Genomic DNA, 19,236 nt, shown 5'->3' with positions numbered 1-19,236 from the left:
AAACAAAAAAAAAAAAAAAAAAAATGCTAACCATATGATCTTTGAAATAAGGAGAACTTTAAGCTGTGTAACTTGCTTCCAACAGTGTCCTTTACATAAATAAATACAATCTAAGTAGGAACAGTATCCCAAGACCATGGTTAGACATTCCAGTTTAACTGTAAGTAGACAAATAAAATATGAAAAACACAGCCTATCAATAAAAAATAAATGCTAAAAGTAGAACTGTATATGTAAATGTCTTTAGTAGATAATATCTGTTATGTTAACATGCTGAAACATTATTTTATGCTAATGATGTGCAACAGCAATAGGAAAAACTACACAGTGAGAAGTACAATTTCTCAAGATGTGGCAAACAGTGACCTCTGTTTCCTGGATCTGACTTATGCTAACGCTAGACCTTAACAGGAAATACGTTCTTGACTAGTTTATGACTTCTTGAATTGTAAATACTTTTGATAGAAAAACTTTAGCTTCAGCTATAGTACTAAGAACAGAAGTACACAAGGCGCTAAAGTTTCACACTTTAGAAAAGGATTCTAAAGCTGGAGATAATAACATCGAAAGAATTAAACATAAGTGGTTTCTGAAGTTAGCATAAATTTAAATGAACAATAATAAGTGCTATCATAGTCATCAGAACAATCACATTCTTAGATCACTTTGATTTAGATACTGTACATATAAAGATGAAAAATACAAAATTTAAAGTTTAGAACTATATATTTAACTTTTTTTAATTTGTTTTAGCTTTTCCTCTTCAAATTGCAAGAATTGAGAAGGTCAAGGATAATAAACCAAATTAGAGAATCTGTGCTTGAAGCTTAATCAAACATAATCTCTACATAAAAAAATATAAATGTGGAAAGAATGCATGCTTCTGGCACTTGAAAAAATGAAATAAAGTACAAAATTCCTGCTGCAAGTGAATGCTGAAGGAAAAAAATAAAATCAGCATATATGGAAAAACAATATTCCATTCCAAATGGTCTTAGAAAATGAATCAGAAATGAACAGTGTCTGATCTTTTTGTTGAAATCCATATACAAGGAATAGCTATTATCATTATAATTTTGGTTACTGTAACTTCCTAAAAACATGCTAGACCTCTAGAGTAACAGAAACTCAGCTATAGTTTCCACTTCTCACATTGGCAACACTAAGCAGTATTAAAACAGCAATTTGGATACTCATTAAAAAAATGAGCAGCAAGTGTGATCTAGAAAACCTAATGCAATCATTATTGATTAGTAATTTTTCCAGGAATGCACATATTTTTTAATTCACTAAACTTTAAGACTACTACTTGCATAACACTAAGTGTAAAACATTCTTATCCCAGCAGGCACACATATATACACACAAAAGCAACACAGCTTCAACTGAACCTTTTTATCAAATACCTGTCAATATCCTCTATCTTTTGCATGTTAAACAGAAGTGATGGAACGATCTTATCCATATGCTGGGGTTCCCAAATGGTAGCTTGAAGTTCATCATTAACTGTTTTGCGAACCACGCCCTGGATACCTCTTATTCCAGCAATTCGTATTCTATAAAGAAGAAAAATAAAATGAGACATGAAAAAGCTATTTAAAACTGTGCCTAGCTGAGAGAACTGATACCAAGTAAATATTGTTATTGCAATAAAAAGTATCTTAACACACAAGTCCATGAAATTAGAATCTCAAAAATCTAGCATAACAGAGAAATATCTGAAGATTACTTGGAATTCCATTCTTCTAAAGTCAACGTTTAAAGTTTAAAAGGATTGTTAAATACAGAAATACATAGCATACGTAAGCATTTTTCAATTAAGAAAATCAAAAGAATGGACTTTCAGAAGATGATGATTCATACTTCATCTAGTATGAATCACATTCTTTCTATTTTTTTGCCTTCAAGTCTCAAAGCTGAGTGGAACCAGGATTCAGCATTCCTGAACACCTGCCATGTTTCTTCAGACTTCTCTCACTGGTCTTCCCTATGAAGTCCTCATCTCTTATGAAGATAAGTAAGGCCCTTTAACCTCTCAAGTTAAGTAGCTTTTTAAAAAGGTATACCAAATAACTAAGTCCAGACAACTTCAGCAACATATACAAGTCTGAAGAGATGTACGCATTATCAAATATATGAAATATATGACTTGCAGTTTATCAGTACAGTGAGAGAATGCTGCTCTACCCTCAAATCCCACTCAAAGTCATCAATGTCCTTAAGCTGTTTCCCACTCTTAAAGTTAAAAAAAAGAAAAAGAGAAAGAAAAATCTATAGGTTTAAGAATGAGAAGAAACAGCTTATAAAAATTGCAGAACAGCAGAGCTAACCTGATTCTTAAGACATATTCCTTCTGGCCAAATTACTTTCTTTTTATACTGTTATTTACTTCTTTTTCTCCCTATTGTTATTTTTATTTTTCCTGTTATCTGCAATATCCACCAATTAGATGTTTATTCTTCTTAGGTAACATCATCTTCCATAAACTGTAAACAGATGTAAAGGACAGAAGATACAGATAAAGGGAAAGGGCCTGCTTTACAAACCTTTAGGAATAATGCAGGCATTTAAGATCAGTTGATAAAGAGAATCACACCAAACTGGTGAGAGTGAATTGGAAAACATAAAGATATTCTGCCTATTTCACAGGCAAAATTGCCTAAATATACTGCTTTCTAAAACAAAGACAAGTACTGACAGACACTGAGCAGCTCTCCTAAGTGGGCACACCTAACGTTACACAAAAGGTGGTTGCTATACATAACTGCTGCTACTGTTTTGGTGACAAGATGGTCAAGCACACAGTTGCATAAACAAACAAGATGACACATGTAACATGCTTTGTAAGTAGCCTAAAGGGAGTAGCAGCATGACAGTGCCCATACTGGAGTAAAAGGGGGTGTATGACAGGAAGGATTACCAATGGCTCCCTGGCTCCAGGTGGCATCCAATCCATATCTAATATGGCCTATCTGCACATTCTAGCCATGACCTCGGAATCTTACAGTTTCCTCATCAATAAAATAGGGCATTTGTGTCACTCCTACAACATAGGAATGCTATAATGATTAAATGAATTAATTCATGTCAAGTTTTTAAAAAACTGGTCCACAGTAAGCAATCAAAGTGTTATCCATCATTATGGTGATGATGATGATATCTACTACAGGAGAAAGTTCTTGAAAATTATACTTAGAGCTTAAGACTATCAAGTAGGAGTTAAAAAGGGGAACACTTTTTTAATCCTCAGCACTGCAAAAATAAAGTTTCTAGTTTCCAATTTTTTCTTTTTAAACACTAATGAAAAATGTTAGATGAAAGTATGTTCAAAAGACATGACATTTCACTAGGGGGCAATAAATACCTAATAATAAGGTATTTGAGTTATGTTACAAATTCTGAATTAAGGGCATCCTTTCATTAATGTTGTGGATATCAGAAACACTTGTCCTTAATTTATATGTGATATGGATTTTAAAAACTTTTTTTTGGTACTGGGGATCGAACTTGGGTCCTTGTGCTTGCGAGGCAGGCAGTGGAACCACAGAGCCAAATCCCTGGCCCTAAAAACATTCTTAAATATTCTTTAGGAAGGAAAAAATGTTAGAAACTAGGGTAAATATGAAATTAATTACTAAAACAATTACAAGTATTTTTACCACACACTTGAAGCATCACACTTCATAATAAAAGAATAATAAGAATATAAATGGCCTACATTATACTAAGGAAAAATTATAACCTAATAAAGCCACAAGCAATCATATCTAATGAATAAATATTAAATCATCTCATTATTTCTCCATGTTAAAATAAATTTTGTTTTTGTTCTTGCAAATCACTTTAGCTACACTATAGCCTGTAAACTTCACCTAAAACATAGCTGTGTTTCTAAACATTCTCTTACTTATTTTAAAACTAAAACTCATAAAAATTGTTAAATCTTGGCTGACTGCTCACAATAACTCTCTGAATTCAAGCTGATTTTTTTTAGATGTATTGAGTTGAACATTAAACTACTTTCAATATTTACTTTTCAATATTTGACTTAATTTACAACTTGAAAGTTTCTCATTTCTGACTATATACAGTATCATCCTATACACACATTGTTCTACAGGTAAGTATTCAATTCCAGATCTTTACTTGGATATATCTTGAAGACATGTTTAAAAATGCCCAGGTTTTCACAAAACTTTAGGCTGATGATGACGTGATAGTATACCTTCACTTCATTCAATTAATCTCTTTATTCTGGGGATAAGATGATATCTGAGGAGAAATATGAACAAATTGAGGAAACAAGTCCCATGAGTACCCAGGAACTGTTCTAGGTAGAGAAACCAATATTCTTTAGGACAGCGAGAAGTGTATTTCAAGTTCTTAAGAGACAGCCAGGACATTCATGTGACTGGATTATAGTGAAAGCAGGAGAAAAATGATAGAATGGTGGTTTCTGAGACAGGCAGAAGGAGAACAAAGGGACATTCTGACTATAGCAGAGTAAATTTTAGTGAGGGAAATGGGAAAGCACTCTTTTTTTTTTTTTTTGGTACCGGGGATTGAACTCTGGTCCTTGGGCTTGCAAGGCAGGCCACCGAACCGCTGAGCTAAATCCCTGCCCTGGGAAAGCACTCTTATTTTACAACTTTTGTCAGTTGTTATGCCTTCTTCTGGCAATGGAAAACCTATTTCACCGGTACACTCATTTTCTTTGATAATCACTATGTACTATATAAACTTAATATTAATGAATAAATTATTTGTTATAAATCAGAGTAAAATAATACATACTCTGTTCGTATTTCTGGATCACTATGACAGGAATGACACATGGCACTGAATCGAGATACAAAAAAGTCATAACGTCTGTGATAGGATGGTGTATCTTCTTCAATATTTGCAAATTTGACAAACTAAAAAACAAAAATAACAATACAAACAATATACCCCAACTTTTTGAAAGTGTGGAACAAATCCATTTACTTTTATTATATGTTACATTAACAAGCAACATCCAAATAAAAGGAAATAAAACACAGAAAATACTAAGCAATGCATGTATGTACAAAAAGAATTTTTAAAATAATAAAAATCAAGGATATCACTTTATCAATAGTAAATGTAACCCAGATCCCTTTGAGTGAGAGAGCCCAGACTCAATGAGAGGCCTTGCTCTACAACTCCTCTAAATTTCCTGGATTTCGACAGTGTTTCTTTATGTGATGAGCTTAAACTACTCTACAGAATATTAGGATATTATTTCTTAATAGTGGGTATAAATATTCTTAGTAAGACACGAGTGAATACAATTTCTCTCAAAAAGATAGTTCAATAAAATGCAACATAAACTGAAGAAAATATGAAAAACTCAGTAGAAAAAAAATTGAGAAAGTACGTAGTACAATTTCTGAAACAAAGAAAAGCTAAATAAATTGTATCTATGACTGTCATACTGGGTTGGCATAAGCACAAAGAGGCAAATAACAAGTGAAAATGTACGAAGACCATTAATAAATATAAAAACATTAAAGCAACACCCACCATGTCTAACAATACAAGGCACTCAATAACACTAAAATCTTTAGGGATTACTAAATAATACAGTAATAATACAATAATAATATTATAGTAATAATCATAATACAATAATAATATTGATCAAAACAATATAGCATTTGATTCTTATAGCATATAACACACTTAAAAATAAATTACTAGGGATGTTGGTCTTCTGACCTAATTATTCATTACAGTGCTCTAATGGCACTTCTGGCTATAAGCAAAGAAAGTTCTGAGAGTTTACACTAACCCCTCCCCCATCTATTAAACTGTGTCCCCTCAACTTTCCTTAACTATTGTAAAGGAAATAGGAAATAGGAGAGACCTGAAGTAGCTATCTAGCCTGAAAGTACACTCACCACTTTCCCTAACTGCATCTTAAAATATCCAATATTCTCCTTTGAAATAAATGGACAAAGTTATACTACGGGTATTTGAATGAGAATTTTATTTATACACTGTTACCGTTTGTTAACAATCTACTTCTAATGGTAATAATAACTAAGAATGCCATGCACTGTCCTGAGAGCTTCATACACATTAACTCATGTCGCATAACAATCTTGTAAATTCAGAACTATTATTATTCTCATTTCAGAGATGAAAACCTGGGGAAAGAAAAGGTTAAACAACTTGTCCCCAAGACACACAGCTAAAGAGTGGTGCAGGTGTAACTCAAAGCATGGCAGCTGGACTCTTGCCGTGTATGCTCCCCTTCCTCATTCCAAAACATAATCATCCATAAATGATAGTAGATGATATATGATTCCAATGGTTGTTGATTAAAAATGTGGATGGGAACAAACAATATTCACATAAGTTAAATGTCTTAAAAGTTTTTTCTCAAAGACTGAAGGTTATGAAGGAAAGCTAAAGACAAGAAAGGAACATTGTAATTATGTTTTAATTTTCCTTTTCAGGTATTCATGCAAAGACAACAGAAAAACATTAACATTATATTTTATTTTCCTTTCTTTTTCCATCAAACTATACAGTATATAGTTCAGGATGGAAGAAATGAATGTGGTAATTAAAAACAGTTTAGAAATAGTCTAAGAAGGAATGAAGATTTTTTTTTTACTTTTACAGCCAATTGATAAAGAAAAAAAGGTCTTTTTGACAATAAGTAACAGAACATCTGAATATCCACATGGAAATGTGAGTGAAGATGAACCCCTAACTCACGTCATTTACAAAATGAAACTCAAAATAAATACTAGACCTAAACTATAAAACCCTTAGAAAAAACCACCGTAATAACATTACGTGACCCTAAATTATGCAATGGTTCCTTAGATAGAAGACTAAAGCATAAAAGAAAAGTGACAAAAGAAAAAAAGATCAGCTGGATGTCATCAAAATTAAAGCCTTAGGGCTGGGGATCTAGCTCAGCGGTTCAGTGGCCTGCCTTGCAAGCACAAGGACCGGAGTTCAATCCTGGTACAAAAAAAAAAAAAAAAAATTAAAGCCTTTAGTGACTCAAAACACACCATCAAGAAAATAAAGACACACCACAGAGTTACACAAAATATGTGCAAATCTTATACCTGAAACAGGACTTGTATAAAGAATTTATAAAGAAGGTCTACAGCTCTACAAGATAAAACAATTTAAAAAATAAGCAAACAATTTGAATAGGCATTTCTCCAGAGATAACATACAAATGGTTAATGAGCTTTGATACCACTAGTCACTAAAGTGACGAAAATCAAAACTTCTATGAAATACCACTTCAGAGCTTTAGAAAAGACAGACAATAATGTATGAGTGATAATGGGCAGAATTTAGAATGCTCATACATAGCTAGTGGGAATATAAAATATGCAACCACTTTGCAAAAATTAAATAGAGTTATCATGCTTTGGTAACTGCGCTGATAAGTACATCCCAACAGAATGAAAAATTTATGACTATGAAGAAACTTCTAAACAAATTTTTATAGCAATCAAAAAAGCAAAAACAATACCAAAGTACAGAAACTGATAAATGAATAAATAAAAATGTCGTGGAATACTAGTAGAGTCATAAAAGAAATGGAGCAGTGACACAACATGGATGACTTTCTTTTCAGAACATTATATTAGGTGAAAGAAGTCATGCACAACAGGTTATATAAATAGATAAGTACATTTGTTTGAAATATCCAGAATAGAAAAATTGTTTAGAGACAGAAAGTATGTTAGAGGTTTCCAGGCATAGGGGAAGGAAGAAATAGGGAAGTGATAAATATGCAACTCTATAAATATTTGGTGAAATCACAGATTTTACAGGGAGAAACAAAACAGTAGGCAAAGTATTCTAACCATTTTCATCGTATTGGTTGTCCAAATGCACTGGCCCAGGAACTGGCATTTAGCAGATGAAAACATTCTAAGAAGACATTAATTGTAAATATGCTAATTAAACTTAATTTAATAAGGGATTGTTGGCCCAGGGATTTAGCTCCTGGCACCAAAAAAAAAAAGGAATAATTTTACTCACAGAATTTGTTCCAAGAACTTGAAGTTTTGGTTCCCCTGATTCCAGCAGCTTGGCCACCATATGAAGAAAGCTCTCTACAAATGGCTTGATACTTTGAGAATGACAGGCCATAAGAAGTTGGTCCAGTGCCTCCATAGCAATCAGAACATACCTAAGTGTAAGGGGAAAGCAGCACCAAAAATATTTGGCATTCTCTTAATGCTCTGATGTGCTATTCATTGGAATAATTAAAATAAGTTTATTTAAATGCACAGAACATAGAAAAGCAAATTTAGTAGCTTCTTAGTGAAATTTTAATTCACACATAACACTAATGATCTTAGTAATTTATAAAATAATACACATATTAAAGTATACAAAAGCTATTGCATTTTTCCTTTGTAAAATAACTACTTCACAATTTCTTTTTCATTATCTTTGTATAGTTTTTATTTGTAAACATGGACATCTCTCAGACTTTTAAACATATGTATTTGTAAATGGCCCATCATAATTATTAAAGCAATTTGACTAAATCTCCAACATGATCTACTTTCTATATATAAGTTGGTAAAACAGTTACCAGCAACAACAAAAGTTTCATGAATTTTACTTTACAATTTGATGATTTTAAATATTGTATGTACTAAAAACTAAAATTCACAGTCTCAGATAACTTCCACTGAACTAGAAAACTACTTCTACCATTACCCACATAAAGGGTCTGCATGGTAACAATGTGGAGGCACAGAAAGCTAATGTATCACTTGGAGAATGAATACTCTCAGAAACTAGGATTGTAAAATGACAACGCAGAAAAGTTACCCAGAATGCAAAGTTATTACTTCTGAAGCACAAAGAATGGGGTAAAATGGGGGGCTTCTATTTATAGGCAACAGTATAGATTGTACAGTGTCTTATCAGAATGCTTACATCTTCTTGATCTTTATGTCTAATGTTGTTTTATTTTTTTTAACTCCTCTGAGAAAAAACTAAACCTGTGTGAAAAACCAGTTGTTTACCAGGATTTGTTTTCAATTCAGAGATTTATTTTTAAATTACAGAATCACATTTATAGACTAAAGAAAGCTGATTTTATGTCCTATTAGAGTAATTCCAAAAATTAATAGATGCTGAAGCTAATACTTAACTTTGTTAAATAATATGAGAATATTCACAAAATCTGCCCACAAGGAAACATAAGTTGTAGCATCTATACTGATGTTACACATTTCTTTTTATGACATTATATTGTTCTATCCTCTACATTTTTGTCTGACTATAGGATGATTTAGGAAGAGTTTTCCTAATACACTAGATTAGCAGCAATTAGTTTCCTTACCCAGAACGATGTCTGACAACATCCCTGCTCAGTCTTTCTGCCAAATAAGAACCTATTCGGTCCAACTTCTCTGGAGCAGATACTGCATAAAATGTCAATTTTTCCATATCAGCTTTAACAAGGCCATCCTAAAAACAATGACAAGGTACATTAGGTTATCTACATTATTTTAAGTGATGCCCAATTTAAATTTCCCCCTTTCAGCCTGGAGCTGAATCTAAATCTTTGTTAAAATTTTCTGAATATAATCTCATATTATTATTCACCATTATGGAAAAACAGGCCTTTCAAAAAGTTAAAGAAATCCTCCATTTAGGAAAAGCATTTAAATGTTCCTTTATAAACAATGAAACCACACTCTAACACTTTCCTTTATAAAGAAATACCTCAACTGCAGAATGCTGGAATGGAATGGATTTTATTGAAAAGAGTTCACACAGAATTTCCTTCCACTTAAAATTTTTAATAATTAAGCCTATATTCTTCTACAAAAATAAGTAAACATATTACTTTTTTAATGATTCAGAGCTTGCTGATACTGTTATAGTTTTGCTATTATTAATGAATAAGAAAGCATTCAGAATCGTATACTCCTAAATTTAAACAACGTATTTTTAAAAAGAAGAGAAAAAATAACAGATCCTTGATACAGGATTAGAAAACTGTGGTCTCTGTCTTCTAATGGTGACATGCTACAAGTAAGAAACTGATAGGCACTAGAGAAGCAATAGTCAGAAAAGCCTGGCAAGCATAAAGTCCTCAGGGAAGGGAGGGGAGAAGAGGGGAAGGAAAGAGAAAAGAAAAGGAAAAAGTAAAAGAAAAGAGGAAAGGAAAGTAGGAAGAGAAGAGAGAATAGGAAAAGGAACTATATTGACGGATTAGGTCCTTGAGAAGTTTAATGAGATAGGCACTATCTCCTATTTCTTTTACACAGGGAAAAACTTGCCTGAGATCACATGGCTAGAAATTAAAAGAAATCACTTATTATTTTCCCCCTCACTAGAAAAATATTTGAAAGCAAGAGCTATGACATGTATGCTTCTGTATCCAAGGGCCTACTGCTAATCCATCTTCGATACATTATATTTTTGTATGTGTTTGTTTTAATAAATTTAATAATAAATACAGCAACAGAATAATGATTACTGTATGGATGCGAATCTTTTTTAAAATTAATCTGTTTTACATATTTCTATTTAAATAAATGTTATCCGAATGCCTGGTAAAATATCCTTCCTACAACAATTCTGTAATTTAGGTGCTATCACCAAGTGTTTGAAGCTCTCTGTGTCCACAAGTTGAAGTAGATGGGGTAGATGTCCTCCTGTCATTCATATCCCTTCATCCTCTGCCTTTACCTTACCTTCAGTAACTATATGTCCTAGACATCCCAGGAGAATGGTGATTGAATATTCATTCTATTACCTGATACACCTGAAATTTCAAATTAGAAAGTATGGTCAACAGTATCACTGCCCCATGACACTACCCTTAGGCTACAGGAATCTGGGTGAAGACCAATTTGCTTGTTATTTCATATGTTACCTCTTGCTTTCCCATGCCTTTTCCTTCTTCTCGCTTACAATGAAAAGACTAATATTCTCTGTTTGCAGGGAGTGTACATTCTCCAAGGCTCAGCAAATCTAATTTCCTCTAAGAATTCTTGACAGAGATTGAGAATTCTTGACAGAGATTGCCAATCTGCAGGGATACCTCCTTCCTTTAGAGGCAAAAAATTTTATCACCTGATTACTTAGCATTTTACTTACTGGATTATGCATTATGGTTTAATACTTAGTATGCCTCTGCTCTGTCAGTCAATGTATGAAAAGCTCCTAAAAGCTCCTAAAAGGAATTTTAATATGCTACAAATAATCTAGGATCTGACAGCTAATAGCTTTTAGAACTAACTTCCTCTGTACAGCTGAGTGTTTAAACAGATTCGATTAAAAGTGAGGTAGATCAGACTGGGGGTACTGCTCAGCAATACAGCACTTGCCTAGCATATGGGCTTGATTCCTAGCACAGAGAGGGAGAGGAGAGAAACATTATTGTTAACATAACTAGTTGATTACTGGAAATCAAACTCACAGATAGCATGTTGTGTTCATATCCAGTAATGAGACGCTAATGGAGTTTGGAAAGACTAAAGCAATAGCAAACAAAATCACTCACACCCAGTTGCCTTGATACTAGTCATCCTCTCAAAAGTATTTCAATTTTTTACAAAAAACCTAAACAGTATTTAATAAATAGAAAATGAACTGGAACAGTCTCCCTTCACCTTTCAATTCTCTAATAATTGTGTGGCCAATTCTTAAATATTCTTTGGGTCACAGCTTAGATCTCATTTTCTTCAGGTCTTTATTCTCCTGAATCCAAATTAGATATCACTGCTGTCTATTCCAGGTGCATTTTGGACTTCATTTGTCTAATCAATATTTTTTCACAAAATAGTTTAACTGCCAATTTTCTTATTTAGGAGCTCCGTGAGAGCAGAAACCCATGTCTGTGATCACAGTTACATCTTGAGCACATAGTGCATGTGGCACTGGTTCACAAATTTTTGATGAGTGTGTGTTATTTAAATTAAGCACTATTAGACTGCAAATGAACATCATGCATCTATCATCCGATGACATAATGTATGCCTAATCTACAAAAAGGATCTGAAAACTAGACAAGTAGGCACGGTCACTTAAAAGTTAAAAAAGAAGTATAAAACAATTGTGTATATGACGTATGTTATGAGACACGGGGATAAAAGTAGAGAAATGAAACTGGGGAAACCTTAGGAAAGTCAGCAGGGGGGCAGAATGGGTCAGCAAAGAGGAGAATCAGTAGATGTAGATCAAATTACTTTTGGATCCTCAGGGAATATGTTGTCCACCAGGCGTTTGTAGCGAGGACGCAAAGCAGAACAGCAGCAACATACTCCTGTTTAGGAAAAAAAAAATCAAAAGGTATAAAAATTCATACTGTAAACTGACCCATAGATTCAAGTTTCCAAATATTATAGGGCTGTTAACAAAATAAAGTTCAAACGATCAGAAATTTAACAAGTGATTAAGAAATGAGGAATTTTATTTCTTCTTCTCTTCTCAGACATACTCATTCAACAAAAATCTGAATCAAGATGCTAAGAAATTGCATTAAATCCCCACTTTTTGTTTCACTAATTGAGTTTTAAAGAGTAAATCTTTGCCGCAGAGGGTGATCAGTAGATCAATAATAAAGGTCTGTGTGGTGGCTCACACCAAGTCTTTCCTAGAGAGCAGACAAATGGTCCATACCCCTCAGCTCCTTTCTGAGTCACCCTCTCCTCACACACTACCACTTGTGTGTCCTGATCTACTTTACTCCAGCTATAATGGTCTCCTTGCTCATCCCAGAAGGTTAGGTTACCAACCTTATTTGGGTGCTTCTTCTCACTGTTTGCTCTGTCTACAACACGCCCAAATACCTATTAGGCTAAGCCTGTCACCTCCCTCAACTCTTCATTTAGATTTCCGACTATCCTGCTTTTTCCCATATGATTTTCATATTGCTTTCACTGGTTGTCTTCTGTCTCTCCTGCATGGGAAGTGAGCTCAGGGAAAGCAGTGATCTCTGTTTTGCTCCTTGGGGAGTCCCAAGCACCTGGAATAATATCGGGCACAGAACAGGCATCCAAATATTTGTTGAATGAGTGTATGCTCACATGTAAGACTGAATGAACTGCATTGTGCCTACTTCAACAATTCCTTCTTTGACTTCATATCTTACCTACACAATAAGTTACTCTAGCTTGCTAATTGGTTTCCAAGGGGGTGGTACAGCCTGTCTCTACCAATAGTACTATGTGATACTTCCAAAAGCTCACTGATACTTGAGTAAATATGTACAATGCTGTAGCATCTACTAACACCCTTTGAAACTTATAACCTTTCCATGTTACCAACCACACTTTATCCTTCAAAACTTTAATAAATTCCAAAATAGCTTAATTTTTAAATGAACACATTCTAGTCCCTGAAAACATGTCAGGAAGAAAATTAAACAGGTAATTTTAAAACTAAAATGAAAATGAAAGATTGAAGGATCTGCAATAAATATGATAAAGAACCTGTATGCAATTTATAAACTTTGTATAGGAATAAGACCAAAAAAAATAAATAAAAAAAGACATGATTAAAAAAAACTGGAGTTCGTTCATTTCAATTCTTTCCCTTCAATGGTTAACTGGAAAATCAGCTCTCTAGAAACAGTTACATGAGCAGGAAGGATCCACTTTCTTGTCCTGCAAACCAGTAACTTAAAAGAAATGTTGATCCTGAGGTGTTATTAAATTATTCCTATGATTTATGAAACTGAGGTACATGGGTAAGTGTGCATTTGTATGTATTTAGACAGCACGGCATAAGAGAACACTTGTACTAGAAGAGAATTCAGTTCCAAGTAGCCTTTGCTACTATCTTATCAAGTAATGTTATATAACAGACAACTTTCTCTAGATCTTATACTCTTTATAAAATATGCATCATTCGCCATGCATTCATTTACCAAGTATCAAGTGAGTATGCAGCACAGGCTAAACAAAACTGGGTCCAGATTTGCAGTAGAGTGGAGCTACAGAAGTAGTAATAAAAACAAATTAGGGTTAAAATTTATACAGCTCTTTTGGAGTACCATAAAATACTGTTTATATTATTTAACATTTTTAGTGGCCTAGTAAGAGTTTCTTCTTAGTATTTTATAGAAACAAGAATTACAACAAAACGAATCAGGTAAATTACTCATTAATAAGCAGATGAGAATCCAGTATCTAAAACTAAAACCCTAAATCTTTCTCTATCATAGTTATACAAAAAAGTATAAAAGGGACACAGTTTGCACTCAAGAGTTTATAAATGGATATAAGAAATAGTGAATCATTCAATAATATATGCTTAGGCACTGTATATTGATAAAATGCTATCCATTGTTCAGAATATTTTCTAATAGAAGAAAAAACTGCAAAGAATCCAAGCATTTTAAAGAATTACTTTTTCAAATTAACAGCAAGAGGGCTGGGTGTGGTGACACATGCCTGTAGGCTAAGGCAGGAGGATTGCTGTGAGTTTGAGACCAGCCTAGGCTACAAAGTGAGTTCCAGGGCAATCTGAACTACATAGTGAGATCCCATCTGAAAAAACCAAAACAAACAAACAAAACAAATCAAATTAACAGCAAAATACTTGAATTTTGTTTAGACTCAGAAGCAAAAATAAAGGTTTGATTAGTTGGGAAAGCCATACAAATCAGCTAAAATCATATTTCTGGGCCCAGGGACTTGGCTTAGTGGTGCCATCACCTGCCTCTCAAGCACAAGGACCTGAGTTCAATCCCTGGCACCAAAATAATAAATAAATAAATAGTATTTCTGTATCTACTACACCTAGTACAAAAATACATCAGATAAGTATTATGTCTCACAACTTAACATTGATACTAAAATAAATTAAAATCAAATACGTGCCAAGCAACCCTCAGGCAGGTACTATGATGATGAAATAGGGTTATAATCTGATAAGATTAAGGAGAATACTTTGCTAACATTAATACAAGGCCAGAGTAAATTAGAGCTATGTTGTAAGACCTAAAGTCTCACTTCCACTCCACGGAGCGTGAACAGCCGAAAGGCCTCCACGATGCTGGGCCCTAACACCCAGCGAGGCTCCGGGAACACGAAAGAGAACCGAGAAACCCAGGAAGGAACACACCAGCCTAGATGGTAAATAGACCTTTATTAGTCTGGCCAGGCGGCACTCCCGGAGCCAGGTAGCTCAGAGAGCCAACTGCTCAGGGGCTGAGGTACTTTTTATAAGGTTTTTCTAAACAAAGAGTCAGGGAATTCACAGAACAAGACTGCAAACACATTGCTTATCTTATGCAGGAAATGTTCTAGGGTCACTTTTTGTCAAACCATTTACCCCTGGGCGGGCTGTTAACCAAGGTAGCAATTAGCATATGAAGAAGCACAGTCTGGCCTATTAGCATGGAGTCACTTTAGCCTATTCAAGTCTTACAATGTCATGCCATGGCAAAAGTGATATGAGACTAAAAAACAGAGAATAACATTTCAAGTTTCCTATCAGAATGGTAAATTTTGTTATTCACAATTAAAATATCTTAATAAGTGGCTTAAGTTTCACTTACTTTGATACTTTCTGGTATAATTATACATTTCTGTTAGTTTAAAGGAGCTTAAAATATAAATGTGAACTTAAATGCCAACAATATGCCCAGTTCCCACTTCCTGGAAGCTCTGGTGTCCCTCAGGAAAAAGATGAACTTCTGGGAAAGTATCCACCAGGCTAAAGAGAGTGGGCTTAGGAGTTAAGACAGATCACAGACCTGGGGTGACTAAAGGGCCTCTCACTGTCCAACTATATGTGCAGGTGATTTTGTTCTATTGCACCTCACTTCCTTATCAGAATAATAATGCCTTCTCCATAATCACTGCAAAAAATAAAATCATATATAAGTTCCCATTAAATAAACATCAAAAAAAAATCCAGCAAAATGATAGCATTATTCACAATGAAGTAACAATACTATGACAATCAAGGTAAGTAGCAAGAAACGGAAGATCCTTCAGATAGTATTCCCAACATTATGAAAACCATTGCTGGAAATTAATTATTTAAAGTCTATAATAAGTTTCATATATGATTCACAACAGCTTTCAATAGCAGTACCAGCAGTAGTAACTGTCATGTTCTGATATGTGTACAGTCCTATCCTAAGGACCTTATATCGTTATTCTTTTATTCCTATAGAACTCTCTGTTCTATAGGTAGGTTATCATCATCTTTATTTGATTAAACAGGAAACAGAGGCAATGCGAGGTTGATCTGCCCAGTACCACACAGCTGGTAATGATCAGAGGCTCTGGAATCCCAACCAGATCTCATGAATTCAAAGGGTGACTGCCACTGAAGATTCAAGCACAGGACAATTTTCCACTACCCATTACCACTGAATTAATGAATGTGAATCCCTAGCAGATGAGAAATGCACTACCACCACTCAGGGAAAGGAGTGATCACAGAACGTTTTTCAGGAAGGCCCAAAACGAAACAAAAACACTTCCTGATCAGTTACTACAAATGAAAAGCTACCCATTATAAAGATGCATAAAATTAAGCTAAAACTTTCTATTTATTCTAATTTTTATAAAATGAAAGACAACACAAAGTTAAAATGACTGGCAGTACTAATCACAAAAGAAATTATAACAGAATGCTTATAAACATCACAAGAACATGTAAAATAAAATCATCGAACCTACTTAGATATAGAAATGTTGTCGACTCCCCCGGTGAAGTAAATTCATAAGGCTTTTCAAGTTCAGCAGCAGGTACCTTAACATAGTCCTTCATGGTATATGAGACTATTTTCTAGCCGATCTTCCTGCTTCTGGATCCTTTTACCTGCTGTTCAGGAAGTGCCGAGTTCACTTTACTTCTAATTAACAGACAGAACTGAAGTACTGCAGCTTATCTAATTTGTTGACATCAAATATAAGCTATCAAGAACTTAACAATATCCATATCAAATTCTGCAAGCAGGTCCAAACAGCTTAAATAAGATACTAAAGTACTCATTGCGAGTTTAATAAAAGTAGATTTTTCATAGAGCTTAAATAAGAAAGTTTACTTTTTTCCCTTTAAAACAGTCCCAATCTCTCCTCATCCTAGCTTCTTGTCCCAACAAACTCACTTCAGCCTTTGCACTATCCTATTTTCAACCTCTTCCCAACTTTCTATTTATCAGAAGAAAAAAGGGTTAAGTGTATCACAGAGTCCCAACAAACTGGCAAGTCTAAACAATATAGTCTTTTAAACTTAACTTTAGCACATAAAGGAAAGCACATCATTACCCCATAATGCTCCCATAACATGTGGACTTCAGAACTCTACTAATGATACACTAAGAGGGAAAGTAACAGTAAATTTCAAGTGAGAGAACTAAGCTGTCCTTGAGTATAGGTGAAGAGAGAGAAATTATAGTAAAAAAAAAAAAAGTGCTAGCCTTCATCGTTTAGTAGTGTGCAAATAGGTTCAGGGACAAATTAAGTTACTGAATAGTCTCTAAACCTTAGCAAGTAGAAAGAAAAATCCTACTACCTATCTCTCAGGTTAGGAATATCAAATTGATAATTCTGTATAAAAAAGTGCCCCGGAGCCAGGGATTTAGCTCAGTGGCACCTTGCTTGCAAGTGAAAGGTCCTGAGTTAAAAAAAAAAAAAAAAAAAAAAAAAAAAGTGCCTGGAATGTAGAAGTCACTTTAGGACTTTTGTTAAGTATTTTATATACTACTAAATTAGCTATTCTCAAAGGTAGTCCAAGAAAATTTTGTTTCCTTAGCTTCCCTAACAACATTCCTACAATCCAATATTACAAGTCCTCACACAGGAGTGAGATATATTGGTAGCTACCTATAGGAGAGGAAACATCCTTTTTTATAGTAATTTGTTGAAATGAATTACAAACCCCTCCTGGTTCAGAGGCATTCAAGAAGGACTTGCGTGACTACAGAAAGAACCTCACATCTGAGATGAGCATACAGATCAGACCCATGGGGGACAAAGGTGTGGGAAAAGTGCACATGGGAACCAGCATTGTACACGGGCCATTCCATGAGAAGAGTAGTTCTGGTCTGTGACAGCATTTGCTTTCCTATGTGACCTTGTGAGTTTGGGGACTAGAATAATTTTTAAAGACTCCTTTTAAAATAAACAACTTTCAAAAAAAAAATAAACAACTTTCTAGAAGCAGCAAATAAACACATGAAAAAATGTTCAACAGCACTGGTCATTCAAGAGATGTAAATGAATGCAATGCTGTTTCCATCTCACTCCAGAAATAATGGCTGCTATCAAGAAATCAACCACTAACAAGTGCTGGCAGGGATGTGGGGAAAAAGGAACCCTGCTCCACTGTTGGTGGGAGTGTAGTCTGGTGCAACCACTGTGGAAATAAGTGTGGAGATTCCTAAAAAAAAACAGTATTAGAGGTCCCATTTGACTCAGCTATTCCCCTTCTGGGTATGTTCCTGGAAGAATTAAAAGCATTGCACCACAGCGATATATGTGAACCCATGTTTATAGCGGCACAGTATGTAATAGCTAAATCTTAACAGCCCAAATGCCCATCAACTAGTGATTGGATAAAGAAGATGTCACTTTATTTTTATAAAATGGAGTACTACTTAGCCATAAAGAACGATAAACTAGACACATTTATAGCTAAACAGATGCACCTTGAGACCATACTCTTAAGTGAAATAAATAGGACACATGTGTGTAAATACCCAATTGTTTCTCTGGTATGAGAAACTGAAAGTGTAAATGAGGACCAAAATGCATAATAGATAGTATGAAATAGGAAGAAATTATTCAAAGGGGAGGGGGAATGGCCACCCCACAGGGGAAAGGAAAGAAAAAAATGAAAAAAAAAAAGTGGAAACAAAGCCTGTGTAAATAGGGAAGGGTAGAGGGATTGAAGGGAGGGAAGGAGAATGGGAAAAATTAAGAACCAAGATAAATCATGCACAGGTACAAATTCCCAATAATGAATGTGATCATAATGTATACCTAACATGTACAAATAAAAAATGAATAATAAAGCAACTTTCACTTTCAGCTCCTTTAGCCAACGATTATTTAAATCTGAATGGAAATAATGTCTCCATTATAAAATAAATGCAACATGCCCCTGGTACCTGGAATAAAGCTACCCTCTGAAAATAAAATACTATCAGCAATTTTGTCCTTGGAGTTGAAAAATGCTTAGATTTTATATGGAAACTGTATTTTTTTTTTTTTTTTTTTTTTTGGTTTTTTTGAG

General features: G+C 34.2%; 1 protein-coding gene across 4 annotated transcripts in view; it reads right to left on the bottom strand.

Annotated features, from left to right (window-relative positions):
- Positions 1-19,236, bottom strand: part of Efr3a (EFR3 homolog A) — a 94,973-nt gene that overhangs the window by 46,462 nt on the left and 29,275 nt on the right. For 3 of the 4 annotated variants that reach the window (XM_010642879.3, XM_019210483.2, XM_019210484.2), the window contains 5 exons: positions 12,225-12,301; positions 9,365-9,492; positions 8,044-8,194; positions 4,795-4,916; positions 1,407-1,556 (listed from right to left, as the gene is read on the bottom strand). In XM_010642879.3, the coding sequence (XP_010641181.1) occupies positions 1,407-1,556; positions 4,795-4,916; positions 8,044-8,194; positions 9,365-9,492; positions 12,225-12,301 (628 nt within the window). Of the gene's footprint in view, positions 1-1,406; positions 1,557-4,794; positions 4,917-8,043; positions 8,195-9,364; positions 9,493-12,154; positions 12,302-19,236 lie in introns of those variants that run through there. The other variant, XM_010642880.3, reaches the window with a different exon arrangement.

Source organism: Fukomys damarensis, unplaced genomic scaffold (assembly GCF_012274545.1).
Source record: "Fukomys damarensis isolate Sample0158 unplaced genomic scaffold, DMR_v1.0_HiC HiC_scaffold_5, whole genome shotgun sequence".
Lineage (NCBI taxonomy): Eukaryota > Metazoa > Chordata > Mammalia > Rodentia > Bathyergidae > Fukomys > Fukomys damarensis.
Note: the sequence above shows the minus strand (reverse complement) of the source record. Positions and strands in the feature narration are given on the sequence as shown.